At 40.4% G+C, this 24,274-nt stretch overlaps 2 protein-coding genes across 2 annotated transcripts in view; one reads left to right on the forward strand and one right to left on the reverse strand.

The window, feature by feature from the left end:
* Window positions 1–238: 238 nt before the first annotated feature.
* setb (SET nuclear proto-oncogene b) lies at window positions 239–6,791 on the reverse strand. The gene is made up of 8 exons (XM_004575054.5): window positions 6,559–6,791; window positions 4,745–4,802; window positions 4,511–4,653; window positions 4,235–4,338; window positions 4,041–4,154; window positions 3,693–3,863; window positions 2,751–2,885; window positions 239–1,326 (listed from the first exon to the last, which is right to left on the reverse strand). Exons 1-8 carry the CDS (start codon window positions 6,626–6,628, stop codon window positions 1,306–1,308), a joined length of 816 nt encoding a protein of 271 aa, XP_004575111.1. The 5' UTR covers window positions 6,629–6,791; the 3' UTR covers window positions 239–1,305.
* A 4,446-nt stretch (window positions 6,792–11,237) lies between these two features.
* pkn3 (protein kinase N3) overlaps window positions 11,238–24,274 on the forward strand; it is a 33,309-nt gene continuing 20,272 nt past the window's right edge. The window contains exons 1-8 of the mRNA XM_014414209.2: window positions 11,238–11,537; window positions 14,475–14,751; window positions 15,998–16,167; window positions 16,967–17,090; window positions 19,154–19,305; window positions 20,093–20,312; window positions 20,496–20,654; window positions 22,041–22,150. Coding sequence (XP_014269695.1) covers window positions 11,517–11,537; window positions 14,475–14,751; window positions 15,998–16,167; window positions 16,967–17,090; window positions 19,154–19,305; window positions 20,093–20,312; window positions 20,496–20,654; window positions 22,041–22,150 — 1,233 coding nt within the window. The 5' untranslated portion in view covers window positions 11,238–11,516. The remainder of the gene's footprint in view (window positions 11,538–14,474; window positions 14,752–15,997; window positions 16,168–16,966; window positions 17,091–19,153; window positions 19,306–20,092; window positions 20,313–20,495; window positions 20,655–22,040; window positions 22,151–24,274) is intronic.

Below are 24,274 nucleotides of genomic sequence, written 5' to 3' on the forward strand. Positions count from 1 at the left end.
GTACACCAACACAGTAACATATGCTGTAGACCTAACCTGCTACAGATGTTCAAGATGAACATGAAATCAATTCTAGCATTACTATTCCTGGAAAAGAAGATCACTCAGATAGTGGTAGGGTGTAAAGTCGTTGGACAGGCCTAATAGCACTAATCCTGTGAGCACATGAGAAAATGGGATGTTGTGAGATTGGTTATGTTAGCTGAACTGGCTAAATGTGATCAAACTACTCCAAACATCATGTATACATTTATTTATTATAACAAAGTAACTAGTACACTTAATTTAATGGGAACAGGTCTCTAGCAGTACAGGAGAAAAGCTGCAGACTCCAGAGGACTCAAGAGAACAGCGTAGTCTCCCATCTGAATGTGTTACACTAACCTAGAACTCTGAGTTTTAGTGTAATCTCATATATATATGAGAAAATGTACATTACAACTCTTTGTTGTGGGTGCCTGGAAAACAAGACAATGAAACTTTATTTAGCAGAAGTCCAGAGTTGGTGTCAAAGTCCCCCTGCCCAACCATACCCTCCCCCATTAAACTGTGTACAATTAACTGGCCTACCAAGATACATGGATATCCCAAAACATTTACAACAGTTCAAAGGAACAAGCTGGTGCTTTTAATCAGTTCATTAATACAATAAGTCACAAAGGAAAATGCAGCTTCTAATAAGCCTCATTACCCCCACCACTGAATATATAATAATAAACACATACACATATGTATACACACACACACACATATATGTATATATATACATACGTGTGTATTGATATATGTGTGTATGTTATATGTACGTGTGTGCACGCATATTATATATATAATATGCGTGCACACGTATGCGCTAAGGATGCTATGATTAAGTTATCACTGCACCATAGCTTATTTTTATTGAACTCACAACTTCAACAGAAACTGTTTTTATTGTACATACAAATTGTTATTGTATGGAGTTTAAATCTACATAGAATGACGTGCAGAATGCTACAAATTTTTTTTTAATTCTTTTGCATGTCTTTGGGAGATGTAGAGAAATAATGACAGGTGAAAAATCCAGAGAGCCACTGACACCTGCACCTCCACCCCTCTGCAGACCCGCTGTGTATGGAGCTGGTCCTCAGACAATATCTGCAGGCTGTGGCTGCAGAGGAAGAGGACGGACAGGGTGACAACACACAGACCCCCCCCACCCCCACCCCACCCCAAAAAAAAAGAAAAAAAAAAAAGAAATTTGCTCCCATTGAGTTGAAGAGAGACCACGGAGCGAGGATGGAGAAAAGGTGTTGACTGAAACCTTTAATCATCTTCGCCGTCATCCTGGAAGACGAAGAAGAACAAAAGTATTACAACACAATCATTCAAAGATGTCACCACAGCAGTTTTATTAGCACTCACGTGTGCTAATTACAAGCAGCTTCCAACTACAGCAGCAGCTTTTACATCAACTTGCTACAGGTCTGATAATTTAATTAACTCCGCAAACACGGAAGACAAGGAATGTCACATAAACCACCCGATCCTATACTACGACAACAAATACAATACTACAGTAATGCCACCAGAATACTGGAATAATACAATAACAACAATACAATAATATGGTAGCAACACTAGAACAGTACCAGGTAAAGCCACAATAATATCACTGTAATCCTGTAATAAGACCAATATAATAGTACCAATATAATTACTAGTTTAAAATAGCCTGAAATACACAATGTCTCTATATCATAAGACTTACTGGTCTACAATAACTACACTACGATGTGACAACTCATGTTATACTAACTAATACTATTAATAATGCATGTGTCAGTTGTTGCCATGTTTATACTGCAATAATACCACCATAACAGTACAATATCACTGTAATACTAAATTTCTACCAATGTAATAATATAATACTAATGTAACTCTGTAATACTGCATTACCAACACTGTAAATGTGCAGTTATATCACTCAGCCGATTGGGATATAAGAACTATAATACTACAGCCATGACACCGCAATTATAGCATTAAGTTAGTATTTTAACAGTAATATCATGCTAAAACACTAAAGCTCCGAGAAAGCAATGATACCACAGCAATGCTACAATAGCACTGTAACGATGCAACTTTGTTAACTATAAAATTACTGACTGTGCTGGTTTTGTTTAGTTTTATTTTTGTAATTTTAGATACACTTTACAGATGAATGAGCCACCAAAGGCCATTTATTCAGAAATACTGATAATACCATGAAACTGCCAGATTATTAAATGACACCACTACATCAATTTTCAGCAATACAAAAAACCTGAAATTACAATCTGATGAATGGCCCAGCGCTGCCTTTAGAATTACTAACATGCTAACTCAATTTATTGAGCAGAGTTGTTCCAAACAGTCAGGCTAAAATTACAATAAATCATAGATACTACTAACAAAATGCTCAGTTTTATCTGTTTTAAATGACCTCTGAGAATCAGTGTGTCATCAGATTGGGGTTTGTTTGTGTATTTATTAATATGTCTCTCTTCTTTGTTTAGCGACTGAACAACAGCAGCACGTTTGATAAGTTTGACCTTGATAAGCTGTGTGTTAGAATTTATTTACTTTCTACACCAGGATCCTTTTCTATGTAGCTGACGGCCTGTATCTGTGCAGGGGCGGATCTAGCAAGGGGGGGGGGGGCACAAAGACATACTTTGCAACTTCATAAAAACAGTCCTAAGGACCCACTGAACCCCTTTCCTCACCTCTCCATCTTCCCCATCACCGTCCTCATCTTCATCTTCACCCTCTTCTTCCTCCCCTTCATCAATATCTTCCAGTCCCTCTTCTTCTTCATCATCATCATCGCCATCGCCTTCCTCATCCTCCATGTCTGGGACCTTGGGAACATAAGAGAAAGGTTGAACAGATTGTTACTTTAGCCAAAGATTCACTTTGGTTACTACTTCTGTTTACTAAATATTTCTGGATACAATTCCAAAACTAAAGCATCTATCAGTTCCCTTAACTTGCCACCAACAACCACACTCAGACAAAAAAGCACCTCCTGTTTTTACTGGCTCACTCACTCAGCCAGAGTTAAACGGGTCAAAATGAGATCTGGATCTGCCAGCGAAAGCAGCTGTGTTACTTGGGTCTAGACTCAGTGAGAAACAAAACAAAACAAAAAAAAACCCTCCAGTCTCCTGGAACTAAATCTGAATTACATCGGCATTGTGAAAAGGAGCTTATTCCACTCTTTGAAATTGATGATGACTTTGTTCATTGTGCTGAAGGCGAAACTACGAGTACGATGCAGATGAGTGGAGGCTGTTCATTGATGGTCCAAAACTCAAAAACTGTCCTACTACACCACTCAGACTGGAAGCCAAGACTTTGTCGAGTGTTGTCAAGTTCTTTCCACAAAGTCGAGTTTTTAAACCGTTATAACATCTCCCTCTGGTGTCAGTATGTCTGAGCTTCTGTGCATGATTCTCATTAAAATGGCGGTAAAAAACGATATGGTCATAAACTTGCATCTTCAACCCAGCTGCGACAGCTGAGATGCAATGCGCCAAGTTAGAAAACTCGAGAGGTATACAATTGGCCGAGGCGACACAGGATGTGACGTGAAAATCGTCACCAGACACCGACACAAGGGACACGGCGAGCATAAAAATAGCGTGTGTAGAAGAAACCAATCTTACCAGGTAGTACTGCAGTGGGTTTGGCCAAATGTCATCCTTGATCACTTCTCCCAGTTCATCAGCCCCTGCATCCGAGTGGTCAGTAAACCAGGTGAAGAAGCTCTCTGGCTCCTCATGCTGCCTTTTCTTCCCAGCTTTGTTTGGCGTCTGACCCGTACGTTTTGTCAGGTCCTGATGAGCCAAAAGATGACATTTTTTTGACGAACATAATCAAAGGGCAACTTGGGGAAAATCATTGTAACCGTATTGTACAGTAGTACATATAAACAGAACTGAATTTATAAAGGAAAAAAAATCCAAAGCACATAAAAGTCTAACGGGGAAAAAAAGAGAAAAACAAAAACCAACCTTTCCAGCTTTCCATTTGATTTCAGATGATTTGGAAACCGGGTCGCCGCTCTCGTTTACATTAAACTCTTTGGAGAGGGCTTTGTTCTCGAAGTACGGATTCTCGTCAAAATACTTCAGGAAAGAAAACATTCCAATCAGAATATGGCATGCCAGTTACAATCTATGAATATTACATGAACCTGACAACTCACAAAATCTATTCTATATCCAGACTTTATGTCCTCAAACTCCGTGACCTCCACCCTTGACAAGTAATGAAGTGCTTCCTCGTCCTCCTCTCCCAGAAGAGCTGAAACTAGAGATCAGGTTATGCTGTTAGATCCCATTTCTTTATGTGAACATTTAAAATCACTTAATAATAATTTACCACAACTGATTAACTTTTAGTTCCCGATGGTGACTCTTACGCTCTTGACAGTTCAGAGTCACCATAAACACAGCAGCAACAATCATTTTCATTTAATTACCTTGTGGATGGTTGACGAACGTTGTGACCCAGAAGTTGGGGATTTTGGCTATGATTTCTGATCGCTTCTGAAAGAATGGCTGGCGTAATTTATTGTACTTCTGCTCTACTTTTAAAATTTCTTCACTAGCCTGTTCATTCAGTCTGATGGAGAGAGAAAGACAAAAATGTGATCAATAAAACAGTTTTCTGCAAATTTTCCCCCCCAGTACTGATACAGAAGATTCAAACTCACCTGTCAATTTCATTCTGTACTTCATCAATGTGCTCAATTGCTTCCTGCTGCTCTTTTTCTGAAAGAACAAAGAAATGTTTGTTTTTTTTAAATTAAGGATTTTGGAGTTTTAAAAAAGTTCAAAATAACACCATTCAGCCTATTCGTTAAAGAGTATTTGTGAAATTAACATGACATGCAGACAAAAATAACAATGCACACAATAGACATGTTACACCATAAATGAGAATTATATATTGATATTTTCACTGGACTGTGCACACCGCAGCATTTGATTTCATTTTGGTTTCATAAACTTAGAAATAGCAAAATTGTACAAGGTTAGTCTCGAATCCTTTTGGCCTAAAGAATTTAGGTAACATTCAGAAAAACTGCCATGAATAAAAATAAGAATATCTCAATATATGTCATGACAGAAAATAATATTGATATGCTTTTATTCATCTTCATCAACCCGGGACGTACAACTATGACTTTTTTCTTTTTAAATAATAACTTGGCTGACAGCCAGCACACTTTTTCTTAGAAGCAAAGAGACCGTCATTATAAAAAAATATTTTAGAACACTTCAAATTATTTTTGAACTTCAGGAAACAGCACGTACAATGGGTAAGTACCAACTGAACGGAAGGTAACTGGGAGCATGTCTGCATTCCTAATATTTACAAATAGAGCCTGGTAGTCTGCCGTGTTAAATCAACTATATGCTGATAAAATGCCATTTACTTTTAGACAAATATAGTTAGACAAGTAGATGTTTTTTGTTGTTTGTTTTTGCTTCCCTCGTACAAACCGGATGATACACAGAAACAAAAGAAACAGACTTGTGAAGTTTCAACTTTGGCCAAACTGCAACTTTGATCGGTTCAGAACTTCAATTCATAGAGACATGAACCAGCTTAACACCTCATATCAGTATATAAATAAAATGCATTGTATATAATTATTTCGAAAAAGTGAATCAAGAAACCAGGCTTTATACAGCCTGAACATGATCAGCGTATTTAAACATTTTAAAAGTGCTATGTTGACTGGATGTTGAAGAGACTGATGATGGTCCATGGCAGACAGACCCTGTGCCTCCTGCAGTTTAGGCGCTTCCTGTTACTGCTAAAGGCGGCCTGGTTTGAATGCGAGGCTTAGCGACGTCTCCGCTGTCTGCTCCCCTCTGATAACAACACACCACCCGGTCCACCAAGGATCCCTCCGCGTGTTCCACACATATACTGTCCAAATCCCCCATTTCCAATCCTGTTTAAATGACCAAGTACAGAAGCGCCGGTTTACCATATACACAGACACGATCTCAATAGACGGGCTCCCGTGAACGTTACCCCGCAGCAGCTAACCTTTCCGTTATCGCTGCTCGGCCTCTCTGGGAAAGACTTCTGCACTTGCTAACAATGAGGCCATTTAAGAAGCTACAGCAACAAACGCGTGTACGGAAATGTGCAGGGGCGTGCAGTTCCATCACTACTTCTCCAAGGGCAAACTTCTCAAACCGAGAACAATAACCACACATCCCGCTAAACGCAAAGTAGACACTGGCCTCCAACACGCTCATCAACTAACGCTGGCAGCTAATTTAGGCTAACAGCTAGCACCCGCTCACGCTGCCTAGCATGCTACGTTACTGAAAAGCGCTCCACAGCAACATCCTACCCTGACGTGTATCTGCAGGAAAATATTAATTTAGCTTTTCATCCGCAATCACGCGGACCAAACCACACACCACACTGAGCTTAGAATAACAAAATCACGATAAACAAATGAAAATGGCGTTGTACAGGATAAGCGCCATTCCTTAACGTTACCAGAGGTCTCGTCCGCTCCGTCGTGATTTGAATTCTCCTTCCTACTGACTTTTGCCGATGAGGCCGACATGGTTATCGTTTGTTGTGACTCTTTCGACCAGACGTATATCCAAGGCGGTTCAAAACTCTTCTCCACAGGACAAAAGTTACTTCCACCTTGGACAGAGTGCGTGTCTCGCAGTACACGATAAGGAGGAGGACTGAGCGCAGCTTTGCACGCTCGTTTCTCTCTGCGACTTACCGTAGCTAAACATATCTGTGGTGCTCTACTGCCTCCGACTGGTTGGAGTCCGACACTACAACTTAAAGCGACAGCTTGTACAAAGAAGTTAAGCCTCCACTACCCAGTAAACCACCTTTTCTTTTAGTACGAAATTTCACGGCTACTTCATAACACACACACACACACACACACACACACACACACACACACACATATATATATATATATATATATATATATATATATATATATATATATATATATATATATATATATATATATATATATATATATATATATATATATATATATATATATATATATATATATAACATAAATAAACATAAGGTGATGGGGGTGTCAGTCAGGATGAAACATAAATAAACAACAACAACAACAAACCACACACCGAGATCAATTCTACAAATTCTCTCTAGGCTCCTTTTGTCCATGTGTTTCTTTTATCTGTTTATTTATCTGTTTATTTATTCATTTATATTTTTGTTATTACATTATGTGTAGTATAGTATGACAGACAGGAACAAAAAAGGGAAGGGTCAACAGCCACACCAGAATCAGAATCAGAATCAGAAAGGGTTTTATTGCCAAATGTTGAGCGGGTTTCCAACATTAGGAAATTGCTGCGGTGCTTCAGTGCAAACATACTGTTATAAATTAAGCTTAAATAGACATGAAAATAAAAATGAGAATAAGAATTAAAAGTGCTAAGTAGATAGATAGATATATACATGATATATACATGAGTGCAGGTGGTGATCAGTGCCAAACATGGAATGATGCAGTGAACACAGCGTAGGGTCATGTGTTAGTGGTGGGAACAGTCATACGGTTATTGTTCATGTGTCCAACAGCAGAGGGGAAGAAACTGTTCTTATGGCGAGAGGTTCTGGTGCGAATGGACCGGAGCCTCCTGCCTGAGGGGAGCAGGTCAAACAGACTGTGTCCAGGGTGAGAAGGGTCAGCTGTGATCCGAGCTGCACGCCCCAGTGTCCTGGAGGTGTACAGGTCCTGCAGAGATGGGAGTCTGCAGCCAATCACCTTCTCAGCAGAGCGCACAACACGCTGCAGTCTCTGTTTGTCCCTGATAGTGGCTCCAGCGTACCACACGGTGATGGAGGAGGTGAGGATGGACTCGATGATTGCGGTGTAGAATTGCATCATCGTCCGTGTTGGCAGGTTGAATTTCTTCAGCTGCCTCAGGAAGTACATCCTCTGCTGGGCTTTCTTAATGACGGAGGTGATGGTGGGGTCCCACTTTCAGGTCCTGGGAGATGGTGGTACCCAGGAAGCGGAATGAGTCCACAGAGGTGATGGGGGTGTCAGTCAGGATGATGGGGGGGAGTGGAGCTGTGTGCTTCCTGAAGTCCACAATAATCTCCACTGTCTTCTGGGCATTCAGCACCAGGTTGTTGTGGCTGCACCAGGACACCAAACGTTCAACCTCCCTCCTGTAGGCAGACTCATCCCCGTCCGAGATGAGTCCAATAACGGTGGTGTCATCTGCAAACTTGATTAGCTTGACAGACTGGTGGGTGGAGGTGCAGCAGTTGGTGTACAGGGAGAAGAGCAGAGGAGAAAGAACACAGCCCTGAGGGGAGCCGGTGCTGATGGTCCGGGAGTCCGAGACATTCTTTCCCAGCCTCACATGCTGCTTCCTGTCCGTCAGGAAGTCAGTGATTCACCGGCAGATGGGATCAGGCACATTCATCTGGGAAAGCTTGCCTTGGAGATGGTCTGGAAGGATGGTGTTGAAGGCAGAGCTGAAGTCCACAAACAGGATCCTGGCGTAGGTTCCTGGGGAGTCCAGATGCTGCAGGATGAAGTGTAGGGCCATGTTGATGGCGTCATCTACAGACCTGTTGGCTCTGTATGCAAACTGCAGGGGGTCCAGGAGGGGGGCCGTGAGGGTCTTAAGATAGGAGAGAACCAGGCGCTCAAAAGACTTCATGACCACAGATGTCAGAGCCACGGGTCTGTAGTCATTTAGTCCAGTGATCCTAGGTTTCTTGGGCACAGGGATTATGGTAGAGGACTTGAAGCAGGCAGGCACATGACATGCCTGCAGTGAGGAGTTGAAAATGCCAGAAAACACTGGGGCCAGCTCGTTTGCACAGTGTCTGAGGGTGGCAGGAGACACACCGTCTGGAGCTTTCCGAGCATTCAGACTCTTAAACTGCTTCCTCACACCTTCTTCATGAATATGAAGAGTTGTGGTGGGAGGAGGTGGTGTGAAATCCTCTTTTGTGTGGGGTGAGGAGGGGGGTGTTGTAGGTGAAGTGTTTGAAGGTGGTGATGGCTCTGTGGAGGGGGGAGAGGTGGGGGAATGAGTGTCCAAAGTGTCTCTATTGTTGGGGCCGTTGGAGGTGTGAAGGCTGCCTGATGGCTCGTCAAAACGGCAGTAAAAGTCGTTGAGGGTGTTGGCCAAGAGCAAGTCATCAGTGCGCCCTGGAACCAACAAGAGGGTAGCAGCATCCAGCGGGGAGCAGTAGAGAGGGGAAACCCCTCCCTCCATGACCATATACCACAGGGGCCAAGGCTCAGCAAGCCTTCAGACCCAGGCCCAGCCATTCTCACACACACACACACACACACACACACACACACACACACACACACACACACACACACACACACACACACACACACACGCTGATTATGCATGATAGTTTATTTTTCCATAAAAATAAAATAAAAAATAACAATAAACTTCAAATAGTTTATTTTAGGCAGAATCATCATTTTAATGGCGGCAACTCTTCCCAAGAGTGATACAGGTAAAATTCTTCAACGTGTGAGATTATCATCTCCTGTTTTTAGCATAGGAATATGATTTAACCATAGGTCTGAGAGCATGATGGAAAAATTGATACATCCATATCAAATTTTACCTGTCTGTAGTGGAGTGGTAGTTATGTTTGGAACTCTTTTGATATCTACATTTTGTTGGATTGCTGGTGCTAGTGGCTTGATAAAATTAACAAAAAGTGAAGGAGAAAGCTGGCAGCTCTGTCTGGTGCCCCTCTGTAGGTTGAAACTATGTACCAATTAATTAAGTCTTGTTCTTTAGGTAATGATGTATTAAATATCCAGCTTCTGATTAGGGGTATGATTCTTTTCTGTGTGAGAAATAGACACCAGTGCATGATCATTGATAGTGACAGGATGAATCTGAGTGTCTGCGTTATCCCTCATAATGGAGCTTCTAACTAAAAAGTGAGATTGTGAGTGGTGTACTGATGAAAAGGTGTAGTCCCCGAGAGTGGGGTGATGTGAACGGCAAACATTGCAAAGACCAAAATCACACATGTATTGTTTGAGAATGTTTGTAGACTGCCAGTTCAAGTTATGAAAGGGTTAATCAACATTTGGCCCATATATACTAGTGATACACAGATCCATATTTTCAATATATAAATAAAGTATTATAAATATACCTTTTGGATCTGTAATAGCTTTGTGAATTTTATGTATTTTTTGTTACGTAATATGGCTACGCCTCTTTGTTTCCAGTTGTTTCTCTGCCATTTAAGTTTAGCTTGGTCTGCGAGTCCTGCTTTTGGGTCCCACCCTTGCCTGCCACACAGAGAACCCTGACAGTGTGTTTACAGATGTTTTGTTCATACAGTATGAATCTCATGTAGAAAGGGAATGTCTGCCTGTAAGTCATTTAACTAGTTAGTAATTTTAAGCCACTTTTCCCTGGAACTAAGTCCACGTACATCCCATGCGACAAACATCAGTGTGGTGATGTTTAAACTAACTGGTGGTGTGGTACATGTTTATTAAAGGTGTGTGTTTGTCGATCTATCTTGTATGGTTGTATGTTTCTGTGCTGTATATTGGTGTTTGTATGGCTGTGTGTTGCTGTGTGTGTATGGCTGTGTATTTGATTAATCTGTATGTTTATGTGGCAAATTGGAGCACTGAGGACAGAGCATACATAATTCTGAGCGCAGAAAGAGAAGGGAAAATAAAAAAAATAGTTTTATAAATTAAATATTTCTAAAAGAAATTAAATACTTTTAAAACTATCTGCAGATGAGTTATATTGCTCTTTTTTCATTCTTTCAGTTATTTGTAAATTGAAGTGTGGCACCTTAGGGTTGAGCAAACTGCAGCATTCATACACTGTAGGTAGAAAACCACCTGAATAAAGCTCAGCTATTACAGTGGTGTTAAATAAATTAAATGCATAAAATAAAATAATTTAAATACATTTGTTAATTTGCTTGAATCTACAGAGAAGTCGCTGTCTCATTGTTTTGTATAATGAAATCTAAAATTCAACAAATGTGGAGTTAATTATGCTATTTCCATTACACCTGTATACATACCTACCTGTAAACTGGGTTTTGCAAGCCTACCTCAGCTGGCGACTGAATAATTAAATGTGATTGGTTCTTGCAGTGTCACTGTCATTACTGACCGCCAACCAATCCGGCCGCCGTCCCGTGACGTCAGGTTCTCCAGGAGTCTCCGTTTAACTCGATTCAAACTTCTACTCAGATTTGTTTCTGTGATGTGCGGCACGGAGAAGTGGCAGGCCAGTCTGTGAGCATATCCAGCAGGCGCTGAAGTTCACATGCCGATGTGAAATTAATTAGAATAGACGTGTCAGTCCTACCTGAGCCATTTCATCTACTTTCTGACCCGAAGAAGAGTGTTGGCGGCCAGAAACGGACAAACGGTGTCCACGACAGACCTGACAGCCATCATGTCAGGTTTACCGCTAAAGGTAACGCTGAGTAACGCTTTTTTCATTCTTCACGCTTAGTTCAGTGATCACGGAGGCAAGAGTGCCAGAGTTAAAGGTAGTTAATACTACTTGTAGCCGACGGTAATTGCTTCAGTGCTTAACAGGTTCACTGGATTTTCCTGTTTGTCTTGTTTGCTTCTCCTCGATAAGTTAGCTAATACCTCAGGCTGGGTAGTTATCACACAAATGCTTCAACATAACCAGCAAAAAACGAGCCGGTTTCACACAGAAAAAGACCACAGCACCAGAGCTGTCTGAACTTCTTCGAGCTTGTTGTTGTGGCTACCTCATAGTTTCCCAGGCTTCAGCTTGGATTTTCTTTCTTTCTTTTTTTAAATTGCGTCCACTGACACTTATTTTAACAGCATTAAACGATTTAGCCATTTGTTAGCCTAGTTATTATAAAATCCTTTATTGAACGTTACTTTATCTTTAAAGCCCAACACCATCGCCTAGGACTTTTGAAAAGTTCTTTTAGTTTTGATTGACATAAGGTGTGGTGTGTCTGTTCACGAGCAAAAAGCCATAGAGCTGAATAGCCTGGTAGTGCCTAACACAAAGGACACATCCTCAGCTTTTTTTTTCTTTTTCTTTTTTGCGACTTGCTACAGCTGAAAGAATGAGTAATGATCAAGTAGTTATTATCGGATTATAATTACGCCGGGTGTTGTTTGGGAATTTGTTTCATATTTTAACTTTTCTGGGCTTTGTTATCCCTGGCTATGATATAGCCAGAGACACTGTAAGGATTCTGAATTGAAGTCTATCTAACAAAAAAGAAACAGAACTTCCTAGAAAAACACAAGCTTTTTATTCCATTGTGACCATTTAAATTACATTTCCATTTATAAAAGTGTCCAGAACATTTTTTCAGAAGGCCATGCTGACTTAGAGGGCCATTCACTGAACCCTGGAACTACATACTTGTGTAATCAACTTAAAATGCTGTGTCAATTTTTCAGTTTAAATCTTTCCAGTTGTCCTGATCACAATTTGTTTGATCAGTAGCATCACAGAGGCTAATGATCAAACAAATTGCATTATTTTACATATCTTTACTTGTATGTCTAACTCAGACGTCCCTACCAATGCAGGACAGATGTGCATCACTCCATACAGAAAATATTGGGGTAGTGTGTACTATTTATGAACAAACACATTGTTGTATACATGGATAGCTGTAGAAAAAAATGTATAATTTGAGACAGTCTCTTTGTAGGATCATGAGAGCCTGCTGGAATATTCATACCAGAGTAATGAGTAAAGCAGCATAGTGTACAGGTGTCAGACAGACGCTGTAAAGTAGTTTATGATAGAAATAGAAATGTTTTTGTTTGTTTGTCTCTTTGTTGAATTATAAATTAAATAGCAGTACAGATTAATGACAACCCATTCCCTCCAGATTGTTTCACATAATACATACAGGCTTTCATTGGTTTACTGGGAGTGCTGTTCGGCCTGTTAGGACATTATGTGCTTGGATGGACCATGTGCTTGGTGTCAAAAACTGCAAGTTCTCTAGTGGTGAATTAAGGCTGGGTCCAAAAGGCAGCAGATTCCTGTAAACTCCATGTTAACGGTTTAATCCAAACAATGTTGGCCTCTGGACATTTCCCCCCTTAGTATGAGGGTAATTAAAAAAATGTATTATTTATTTTTATATTATTAACTCCTGTTTTTATATGTGAGGAAGTTGGTTAAAAAAATCCTTTGTACAATTGGCACAAATTCCTTAAGTCAGGAATTACATTGGAAATTTATTCAGATTCCCATTGTGGTGACCCCTTGTGAATAAGGAATAAGCGAAATGTAGCTCTCATCCACCTGGATACTGTTGAGGCTTAAAGTTGTTGTGTGCCCTCGCTAATTAGCAGGTGTGCTCACACAGTCAGTTTTGGCTGATAGCATTTACTTTGCTAGATTTCATCTCTGCTAATTCGTTACTGAACTTGACCTTGGACAGTATTTGTGCTCCTTGTGCCCTATGAACCATTTATAATATTTGGCAAATAATATGGCCTAGTGTCCAGTACAGATGATTCTGCATTAGTGTGGCTGACTGAAACTGTCATTTCACTAACATGGCACTTATTTTAGATCAAATGTTTTGCCATTGTTTGAACAAAGCAATAGAAAGGAGTTCATGTTTTCATAGAGGTATAAACGTATCCTGAAACTCATAATAGGAGATTGGAATGGAAGATTTGTCTTTAGTAAGGCTCACTAATTTTTGCCCATAAGAGGGAGCCATTGTGTCATTCGCTGTTGTTGATGCAGTGTTGGTCCAGATTGATGCTTTTGGTTAGCAGCCTTATCAGTTTTTTTCTGTTTAGCCAGGTGATGATTTTCATTTCGCTTTGGCTGCGCCAATCAGGTTATTTTAAACTAATTTTATTGATTCAGATTAAATTACATTATATAGTTTAGTGTAATTGCATTTTCTAATTGTTCGGCTTTGTACTGCTGATGATTTTCCAAGTTCTTCTCAGTAGCATTGGCCTGTGTCGCTGTGCTTTTCTTTACTGCTAAAATTAGCTAACAGTCGGTAACAATACTGTAGTATTTAAAAAAAAAAAAAAAAAGTTGTATGAAGTCTTTCTAATACCAAAATCTGAAGAAGAATGAAGAAGAATGCCTCTTCCCTCTAAAAACAACATGGCAGCCCAACTTCTGTTTGAGTTGCATCTGAACATTCAAACACTTCATACCTACTGTCACACCTACTGCTTCCCCAAATCACTTGGTATGTACACATATTTCTGTTTAAAGGACGTAATCAAGAAAAACAACTGATTCCTAAGAAGGGAAAACCTAAAATAGGAGACATTGGCATGTTTACATCATACATTTAGGACTGAATATCCTTAATTAGCAGTCACGCCAATAAGAGACTGAAACTGTGTTATTGTCTTACAGAATGGGAATCTGAAGAATCTGGAAGAGTGGGATATTCTTGACCCAGAGTTTCAGCAGCGTTTGGAAGCTGCTCGATCAGTGCTCCGGCAGCAGATCCAGCGGGAGCTGAAGATCAAGGAGGCAGCCGAGAGGCTGCGACGGGCAGTCACCAACCGCAAGAGTGCAGCTGATGTGGAGGGCCAACTTAAGGCCTCAACCCGCAAGCTGGAGAAGCTGCACTGGGAACTGCAGGAACTCAACGCAAGGTCTATGGCCACACAGAAAGACAGTGCCATAGGTAACAAAATCTTTTTTCCCTTCATGTAGAAGGAGGAAAACCAGTAAGAGTACAAGTCCATTTGTTTCACAGGTTCTGTTGCATTTAACAAACAGAAGACAAGACCTTAAAAAAGGGGGGCTAGAACAAGGTCAGCAGAATTCCAATACAAACCCAGATCCAGTTTCTTAACATAGGTTTGACTGTTGCTGACTCGTGTTATGGATGTTAATTAGAGAGAACAAAAAGGGAGTCAAACTGTTAACATTGTCAGTATCTCATTTCTGTCGCTAGTTTTCACCCTTTTTGAGGTTACAAGAGCTGTTTTCCATTGAAGCCAGTATAAAAACGTTGGGGTTTTATAAGACCAGAATGGATAAAAGCTACCATCATCCTTGAGTCACACTCCAACATTTTCCTATATAAACTGATTCACATAAAACTTTTTATACAAATAATTAGGACTTTGGTTGAAACCACCACACTGTAAATGACTTGTGTTGGTATATTATGAAAACTATTTTATATGTATGCACTTTGCCCTAAACCTCCAGGTTCATTGATTAAGGTTAATCTTTAATATACTGGATAAAAATAAATAAAGCAGCAGTGCAGTCCTGTTGTCAGATATTCACATAGTGACAGAAAACATGAGGTATAAATTGTTGGAGAGACGGAGGGAAAGAAATGCACGATTTTGTAACACTTCAGACAATCTATTGTTGTAGGACCTTGACCTTACAATAGAAAGTGCCTTGAAGCAGCTGTTGATGTGATTTTTGATGCTATATAAATAAAATTGAATTCAATAAAATTGCATCAGTGATTGCAGTAAAGGGCGCTGCAGCACACACAAGCTGTTACATGTGGATGTCAGCTGGGCTGCACTGCTACCCACAGAGAGCATAATGTTTAGAAACCTTTCCATCTGCCCCTGGGAGCTCCATGGGGACTGCAGATTGAAAATTTGATTCATTACCCTTCTTTTTATGTGAGAAGAATGGTTTCTTTACATAATGTCATAAACTAAGCAAAATCCCAACATGCTTAAATCAGAAAAATTCTAAGCAGTGTATATAGGCCCCCCAGACAGGACACGTCGGGGATGCTGTGTTTTATGCTGTATTTGTCTTAACCACCACTTTTCTAAGGCCACTATACTATACAGAGATAAATCACTTGATCTGAAGTTGGTATCCATCTAATATTTATCTTATTTGTATCCTAACCCTTTATACAGCCTGTATGTTTTGTTTTTTCCATGCAGGTCACTTAGAGGAAGAAGAAGACCTGTCAGGAGAGACATGTCAGTGGGAAGAGGTCACATCACCACTGGACAGTCGAGTCAGAACACTGAAGAAACAACTTACCATGGAGACCAAGGTCAAACAGGGTGCTGAGAACATGATCCAGACTTACACTAATGGCTCATTTAAGGTATTATACAACATGACCTAATTTATGCATAGCACAACACACAAAGCCTCACGAGTACCACTTTACACTCTCTCTGAGTGGCTCATGTGGTAAATTGCTGTTCCATGTAAAACTTTTACAGTAACTGAATACATTATTAAGAGGAGGATTAGACTTATAGCACTTTGCCAGATGCCTTTATGAATTAGAATTTCTCACTGTGCAGAATAGTTTGTATTTTTGTTAACAAGGTTCTGCCTTTCTTTATAACTACTCTTTATGAAGTCATTTAGAGATGTTGGTTCAAATTTAAAACTTTTATAGATTTAAAGTTCGAAGTAAGGCATTCTTATGCAGACATTTTGACATATTAGAGAAGGGGAATGGACAGCCTGGGCGTAGACCAGGTTAATTATCAGTCTAATTATCAGGCTGTTGAAGGCAAAGAGGGAACTAATACTGTTAAGCACCGTGTGTAAATCCTTTTGGAATGACTTAGTTTCTTGTATAAACTGGGCAGAGAACATTATACCATCTGAGCTAAATCAAAATGACAGATCAAATCGTGTGCCTAACACATATCACAGTTCTAACCTTTCCTGAAAAAGTAAACTTCCCCTGTGTGTGTGTGTGTGTGTGTGTGTGTGTGTGTGTGTGTGTGTGTGTGTGTGTGTGTGTGTGTGTGTGTGTGTGTGTGTGTGTGTGTGTGTGTGTGTGTGTGTGTGTGTGTGTGTGTGTGTGTGTGTGTGTGTGTGTGTGACCTTCTTTCTCTTGATCAGAAGTTCTGTGTTGGTTTGTAATTGTTTGTTTTATTTTCCAGGACAGAAAGATGCTCTCTGCAGCCCAGCAGATGTTGCGGGACAGTCGTACTAAAATAGAGCTGCTGCGCATGCAGATTGTTAAAGTCAGTCAAGCCAGAGATGGAGAGGAGGATGGCAAATATGGTAAATCTTATCACTCACACACGTACTGTTCTTGTATGGGCAGTGTTTTCACTGCAGATATCTTATACTGACGGTTTGTCTTCAGTATGTTTCAATAAACAAAATGAATGTGAAACATAATGGATCAAAAATGACTTGAGAAAATATCAAATTTACCGTATTTCCCGGACTACAAAGCGCACCTGAATATTAGCCGCACAAGCTAAAATCAGGGGAAAATCCTGTTTTGTACATACATTAGCCGCACCTGACCAAAAGCCGCAGGTGTTTCAATGTTGACTCATCATATGTAAGAGAATATGCACAAAGGGAATTGTCAGGAAAGAGATGGCTGTTTGGAGACACACCCCTTTTATTAATATTTTGAAAAACAAGTTATGGGTACATATTTGCACATGTGCTGTGCTTCATAAATGAGTAACAAATGTATTACATAACAATAACCTACAGCACACCAGAAAAATAGATTCGGACTACCTTTTAGGCTCAGGTGCAGTGACACGGCTTTAACAAGAAGAAAAGTCAGTCATTCACCACCATCTTTCTCTTCTTCCTGCGCACTAAAACCACCAAAGTCCTCTTCTCCAGTGTCGGAAACGAACAGGATCAGGATGGCTTCGTCATCCACTCTCAGCTTCTTTCCTTCGTTGTCACTTTCAAAACCAAAGAAATCCTCATTGTCATTGTCAGTGTCGGAGTCAAACACCCTCAGAAGGGCCGTGGCGGTGTCCTCCTCTCCATCATGCAGCAGTCCAGCCCTTCGAAATCCGTTGGTGATCGTGGATGTTTTCACACTTTTCCACGCTGTCAGAATCCACCGGTGGAGTTGAGCACAACTTGCTTTTCGCAAGTTTATCGCCGCTCGTCATCCACGACTCCCGCTGAACGCGTAGCGCTACTTTCAAGTTTGTTTTTCGCGCTACTTGTACGGCACTATGTTGCCTGGCGGATGGACATGTGACCAACATACCACTCTTGAACCCCGATCCTTCCGCCAGGCAACGTAGTGCCGTACAACAGCGGAACAAACAAAACAAATCGTCTTACGATATCACAAAAATCATGGACAATCTATAGAAAAGCCGCACCTGACTAAAAGCTGCAGGGTTCAAAGCTTGTGCAAAAAGTAGCGGCTTATAGCCCGACAATTACGGTATATTGAATGCAAATGAATTTGTATTCTGTTCTGTGTCTTATGGTCTTAAGTAGTTGGAGTGTGCTTAGATGTTATGGAAATGTCTGTGAAGGTTCTTAGTCCTCCAGGTCATCGTAGTCTAAGGAGCTTGGAAAGAAAAGCGTTTGGACTTCTTTAAGTTAGGTTAGAGTCCCAGACCCAGCCACACACTCAGACACAAACTGGTTCATCCCAAAGACAAAACTCCCAAACACAAAATTAACAACGTAGTGTATGCGGTGCAGTGTAGTGAGGAATGCTCAGACCTCTACATTGGAGAGACCAAACAGCCACTTCATAAACGCATCTCACAACATGGAAGAGCCACCTCAACAGGACAAGACTCAGCTGTTCATCTGCATCTAAAGGTCAAAGGTCATTATTTTGAGGATGCCACTGTTAAAATTTAGGACAGAGAAGACAGATGGTTTGAGATAAGTGAAAGAAGCCATCTATGTCAACTGTGAACGGCTCTCTTTGAACAGAGGGCGGTGCTTACGACATCAGCTGTCTGCCATCTATAATCCAGTTTTGAGATCCCAGTAGAGATCTCAGTAAATCACATGATAAGGTGGGGCTACATCTCACAATGGGTTCACCTGAAACCTTCGCTGATTGTGAACCACACCCATTTTCAGACCTTGGCTCAAGTGATTATGCAGAGGATCAATGGGGGGGTCCATGATCCTCTTGGGGACTCTCCATCAATTGCTCTTAGAGCTGAAGAAGCTTCTCGGATGAGAGGTGAAATGTCCTAAAACAACTTAAAGAAGTCCAGATGCTTTTCTTTCCAAGTTCCTTAGACATGTTAATAATTGATATTTTACTAATTTTAGTACAGTGGTGATTACTGGTGGTGGTGGTGACTGTTTTGTTCATCTGCACTAAGGTCATTCTATGGAGATGATCAGTCCTGTGGAGCTGCGAGTTGCTGAATTAATTCACCACATGAAGATTGAATCAGCTGTAGCAGAAGGAGCCAAAAATGTGGTGAAGCAACTGAGCGGGCATAAAGTCCAGGACCGCCGAATACTTGCAGAAGTGGGTACCAGCTGGAATGTCTTCACTTTCACCAACCTAACAGCTACAACAAGAACACGATGGCTATAAATAGTTAGAATGAACATTTTTGAACTACAGTTGAGTTCAAGGTGACCTTCACAATATATTCCACAATATGTAGAACTGCCCTGGGATGGCTGTGGCTCGAGTGGTAGAGCAGGTGATCTACCAATCACAGTCAATCCCTGACTCCTAGATACTGAAGCCTGAATTGCCTCTGATGCATTCATAAATGTGTATGTGTGTGAATGTTTGTTAAATGCACTTTGCTGTATGTGTGGTTTGAGTGCTCAAAGTGAGTTGAGAGGTGCTATAGAAAAACCATTCCATTCACTATTTGCCTTGATTTATTTGTGCAATATCTCTAAAATTAGAAGCATCCTTTGTCAGGGTGATACTGAAGCACACATATACATGTTTTTTTGTCATTTAAAACACTTATGGTCAGTTTCATGATAGATTAGATCAAAAAACTACTTTTGTTTAGTAGTTTGATTAGAAGTGAACCCAAACAATTGGGTATTACTGGTTTTTCAAATTGTGTTCATATTTACAGTCTATGTCTATGTACAGCTCATGTTTTTATGATATTTTTGCATAGTGAGCAGATTACAATACACATTTCCAAATTTCAGTGCGTAAATATAAATCTGATTACATGCATACATACAGATTGAGATATAATCTGAACTCCATATGTTTGCAATTAATTGCAACATAATTATTAATATTGTTGCATCAGAGATTGCATTTCTGTATCCTTCAGGCCCAGGCGCGAATGCAGGAGTCATCTCAAAAGGTGGATTTGTTGCGTCTCTCGTTGGAGAGACGTTTATGTGAGCTGGCTCATGATCATCCCACACATGCTACCATTAAAGAGGCTTTAATAGTAGGCACCTCACCTTCTTACGGCACTCCAAAGAAACACTCCCAGGCTCCAGCCTCTTCTTCATCTTCATCCTTCTTCAAACCAGCCAGTCTAACAGGTTGTTTAAGTCTGCTAGACTCTTTTAAAGCAAAATTTTGATAGTCATTTTATTAAATAACCGTTCATAACAACATTTAAATTTAAAATGTTTTTTTTTTTTTTACCTGAAGCAGCTTTCCATTGAATTTTCAGTAATGTTATATCCCAAGTAAGAACTAATGACTGAAACACTTTTCCTTAGGTCGTTTGGAGGTATGTTTGATGGGTTGCCAGGACCTGTTGGAGTCAGTTCCAGGCCGTAGTTGTGTGACCAGTGTCTCAACCACCTCTGGGAGCATCTCGGATATGAAGTCTCTGAAGGTACGAACCGGACGCAGTGCCAAGGCTGAAGACATTTCCTGTAAGTCAACTTTTTTTTTTTTTTTTACTTTTTTTTTAGACCTTTTAATTTTCTTTGTGTCATAAAATGCAAAAATCCAGTAATGGACACTTAAACTAACAAGTAATTGGTTTCAGAAATGGTAAAACTGACAAGACGAACATTTTTGTATTTCAATACAAACCTGAAGTTGTAGTCGAGTATTAGCTACATTTCCATTAGATATTTTGTCCCAGTAACTGAAAGGTTCTTTCAGACTGTAGGTTATCTGGATCTAGATATCTGTCTCTCTGTGTTAGCCCTACGACAGGCTTGCAACCTCTCTAGGGTGTTTCCCGCCTGTCACCCCATTGTAACTGGGAGGGGCTGGATTAAGTGGAATGAATGGATGGACTGTACACAAAACAAACTACTCCTGTCCATTAGGTAACTGTGCTGGCGGGCGTGATTAAGGATGCCATGCAGGTGCGTCAACCCTCCCTGCACGGCACCGCAGACCACGCCCGCCTAGTTAAAAACACGGGGACTCAGGGGTTGGAGTGTTGTGGTGTGACAAATATTGAATAAAATGGCTCAAACCTATGATCCCTGGACCCACCGTGTCTCATTCACACCACAGTAGCTATTATAGGAATTATTGTGACACAGTTCTGTACCAACTGTAAGTGTGTTATGCTACAGTTGGTGGTGATTTACTGCTTTTCAGAAGAAAAAAAGAGGTGAACAAAAGCAGCAACGCAGATTCAAAACACTTGAAGGATACACAAAAACAATCAGAATCAGAATACTTTATTGATCCCTAGGGGAAATTATGTTGGTTACAGTGCTCCAGTACAAACAGTAACAAAAACAGACAATACAAGTAAGAAATACAGACAGGCTCAAGGTTTTTTCCACCAAAATTGCAGGACTGAAAATAAGCAAAAGTATTTTACAAGCTCTGTAGACATGGCCAAATCTTTGCACCATTTTAATTTCAGTCAGCTTCCAGCCACTCAGAAATGTTTGGATCATGGCAGTCTTGTGGGTTCTGCTGCCTCTTTAACTCTGCAGACCCCACCCAAGAGTTACTGAAGTTTAGGAGCATTTCCGTGGGTAACATAATTCATACTAAAAGTAGTTTTAATCCTGGTCCTCATGACCATGATCTAAATTATTTACATTTCCTAGTTCCTCGTGGAGACATTCTTCGGCGGTTTGTTAATCTTTGAAGACTTGATAATATGAGTCTATTTCTTACTGAGGTAGATGTTTCTCCATATACATTTTGAAAGATTTCTAAATTGCTTGTTTTCCTGTTTTTATGACATTAGGTCTAAGAAATGTAGTAAGCCCTGAATTTATGGTAACTTACAGGTTTTCGTTTTGATTAGTTTTCTGACTGCATCTGTTTTCTTTGTTTTTCAGCGGAGATAAGTGCAGTGCTGAAGGTTGACAACAGAGTAGTGGGGCGCACACAGTGGAGACAGCTGGGCAAAGAGGCCTGGGGCCAGAGCTTCAGCATTGAACTAGAACGGGTCAGTGGCTGCCATGTACTTGCTTTAAGGATTATTTCAAATCATCACTAATATATTATGACAGCGTTAAATTAGTTAGGTTTCAGACTACACGTGCATGCAAATAGGTTATTCTCTGTCAAGAACAACGCAGCTTTGAAGAAAGTGATTTGCACCTGCACCAAAATTCAGTTGATTGTGTCTTTGCCCATTCTCTATCTCTTCACCAATTTCAGGGGATTTGGCTTGGTAGTTTTCTTTGTTTTATGAAGAAAAAAAAAAATCTTGTTCACAGACAGCATGGGATCTCAGCTTGGTGAAGGAAAGAAGAATCTTTTATCCTCAGATTCACAGCATGGGCTTATTCTTCTCCAACTCCACAGTTCACTTCTTTTCTTCTTAGCGACTGCTGGAGTAGCCTTCCATGTGTCGCTTTTTAATATTAACGATATTTATTCTCATCAAATTTCGTTTTAGCTCCCTTTAAACCAACTTTGTTCTGATTGACAGAGACTACATTACAAACTGGAATAACATGAAAAATAGTTAAAAAAGTAGTTGTTGCCCATTCTTTCTCTATAAAGAAAGTTTGAACCTTTTGTTTCCAGTGTTTCTGTATTTATTTTATTATAAAAGGTGAGTGTATCCAGAAAAGTAGAACTGCTTATTTATTTATATAAAGCCAATTTTTGTTTAGTGAATCAAGGCAAAAAATCCTGATAATTCAACTCACTGTATTTTTCTTGCAACTGTCATTCTGTAAACAAATTTGTCCTTGTGAAGAGTCAAATTTCAGACATAAAAATCATTTTAGAAGCAGAATGTGTGATGTGTAAAAGTACCTTTTTGTATAATGTTTAGGACAAGAATTCACACAGTTTTCCTTTGCGGTCAGAGATATTGTATAACCTCTTCATACTAGTAGTCAGAAGAAACGAAAAAGATTTTCTGTTACTTGCGTAAATACTTATTCCTCCCAGAGTCGGATTGTGAGGTCTTTTTTTTTTTTCCCGAGGCACTGGCACATATAAAAATCGGATCCCGAACTGACTCAGACCTGAAATCATGCTGATTTTGTGTCTAACAAAACATGAGATAGTCAGCCGTGTCAGAGTCCTCTTGTAAATAATTCCCCTCGCCCCTGCGGGCGGTCTTTTGTTCCTTCAAGCTCTGTTCCTCTACCAGAGGCCTGAGAGTTTGAGGGTCCCTTGGGGTATCTTTCCTGTTCCTAGGACTGCGCTCTTGTGGACAGAGATCTTGGATTTTGTTCCTGGGATCTGTTGGAGCCACTCGCCTAGTTTGGGAGTGACCGCACCTAGTGCTCCGATTATTACTGGGACCACTGTTACCTTCACCTTCCACATTTTCTCAAGCTCTTCTCTGAGCCCTTGGTACTTCTCAAGCCTCTCGTGTTCCTTTTTCCTGATGTTGCTCGTTACATCTGTCACTACAGCCATCTTCCTCTACCATGTCCAGTTGGGTAGCCATCACTATTTTGTCCGTCTGCATCTGGAAATCCCACAGGATCTTAGCTTGGTCATTCTGGACCGGGGTGTCTCCCATTTTGACCTCGGGACTTTCAGGCTATACTCTGCACAGATGGCCACTTGGTTATGGCGGTCCATTTGTGCTGGATTGTCTCAGGGGTAACTTTACACAGCCTGCACCTGGGGTCTTGCCTGGTATAGACCCCAGCCTCTATGGATCTTGTGATTAGAGCTTGTTCTTGTGCTGCCATGATTAAGATAAGATAACCTTTAATAGTCCCACGTGTGGGAAATTTGTTTTGTTACAGCAGTGCACAGTGCAAAGTTACATAGAAAAAAATAAACACTAGAATAAGATATCAATAAGATACTGCACACAATAGAATAGAATAAAATACTATATACAATTGAATAAAAATAGAATACAAATGCTATATACAATTGAGTATAATACAACGATCCCAGAAAAGAGTATTGCACTTAGTATTATTGCGCATGTGTGGATGCGTGTGTTTGATCAGTTGAAGTCTTTGTTGTGGAGTCTGACAGCAGTGGGGAGGAAAGACCTGTGAAATCTCTCCGTCCCACATCGTGGGTGCAGCAGCCTGCCACTGAAGGAGCTGCTCAGTGCTGTCAGAGTCTCCTGCATGGGGTGGGA

The sequence above is a fragment of the Maylandia zebra genome, linkage group LG7, assembly GCF_041146795.1.
Source record: "Maylandia zebra isolate NMK-2024a linkage group LG7, Mzebra_GT3a, whole genome shotgun sequence".
NCBI classification, from domain to species: domain Eukaryota; kingdom Metazoa; phylum Chordata; class Actinopteri; order Cichliformes; family Cichlidae; genus Maylandia; species Maylandia zebra.

Excerpts from the sequence above, each read along its gene's own strand:
- setb (XM_004575054.5), bottom strand. The coding sequence starts at position 6,628 with ATGTCGGCCTCATCGGCAAAAGTCAGTAGGAAGGAGAATTCAAATCAC. Across the intron at positions 2,886-3,692 it reads ACCCACTGCAGTACTACCTG|GTCCCAGACATGGAGGATGA; the intron begins GTAAGATTGGTT and ends TATGTTCCCAAG. Across the intron at positions 1,327-2,750 it reads GTGATGGGGAAGATGGAGAG|GATGACGGCGAAGATGATTA; the intron begins GTGAGGAAAGGG and ends TTCGTCTTCCAG.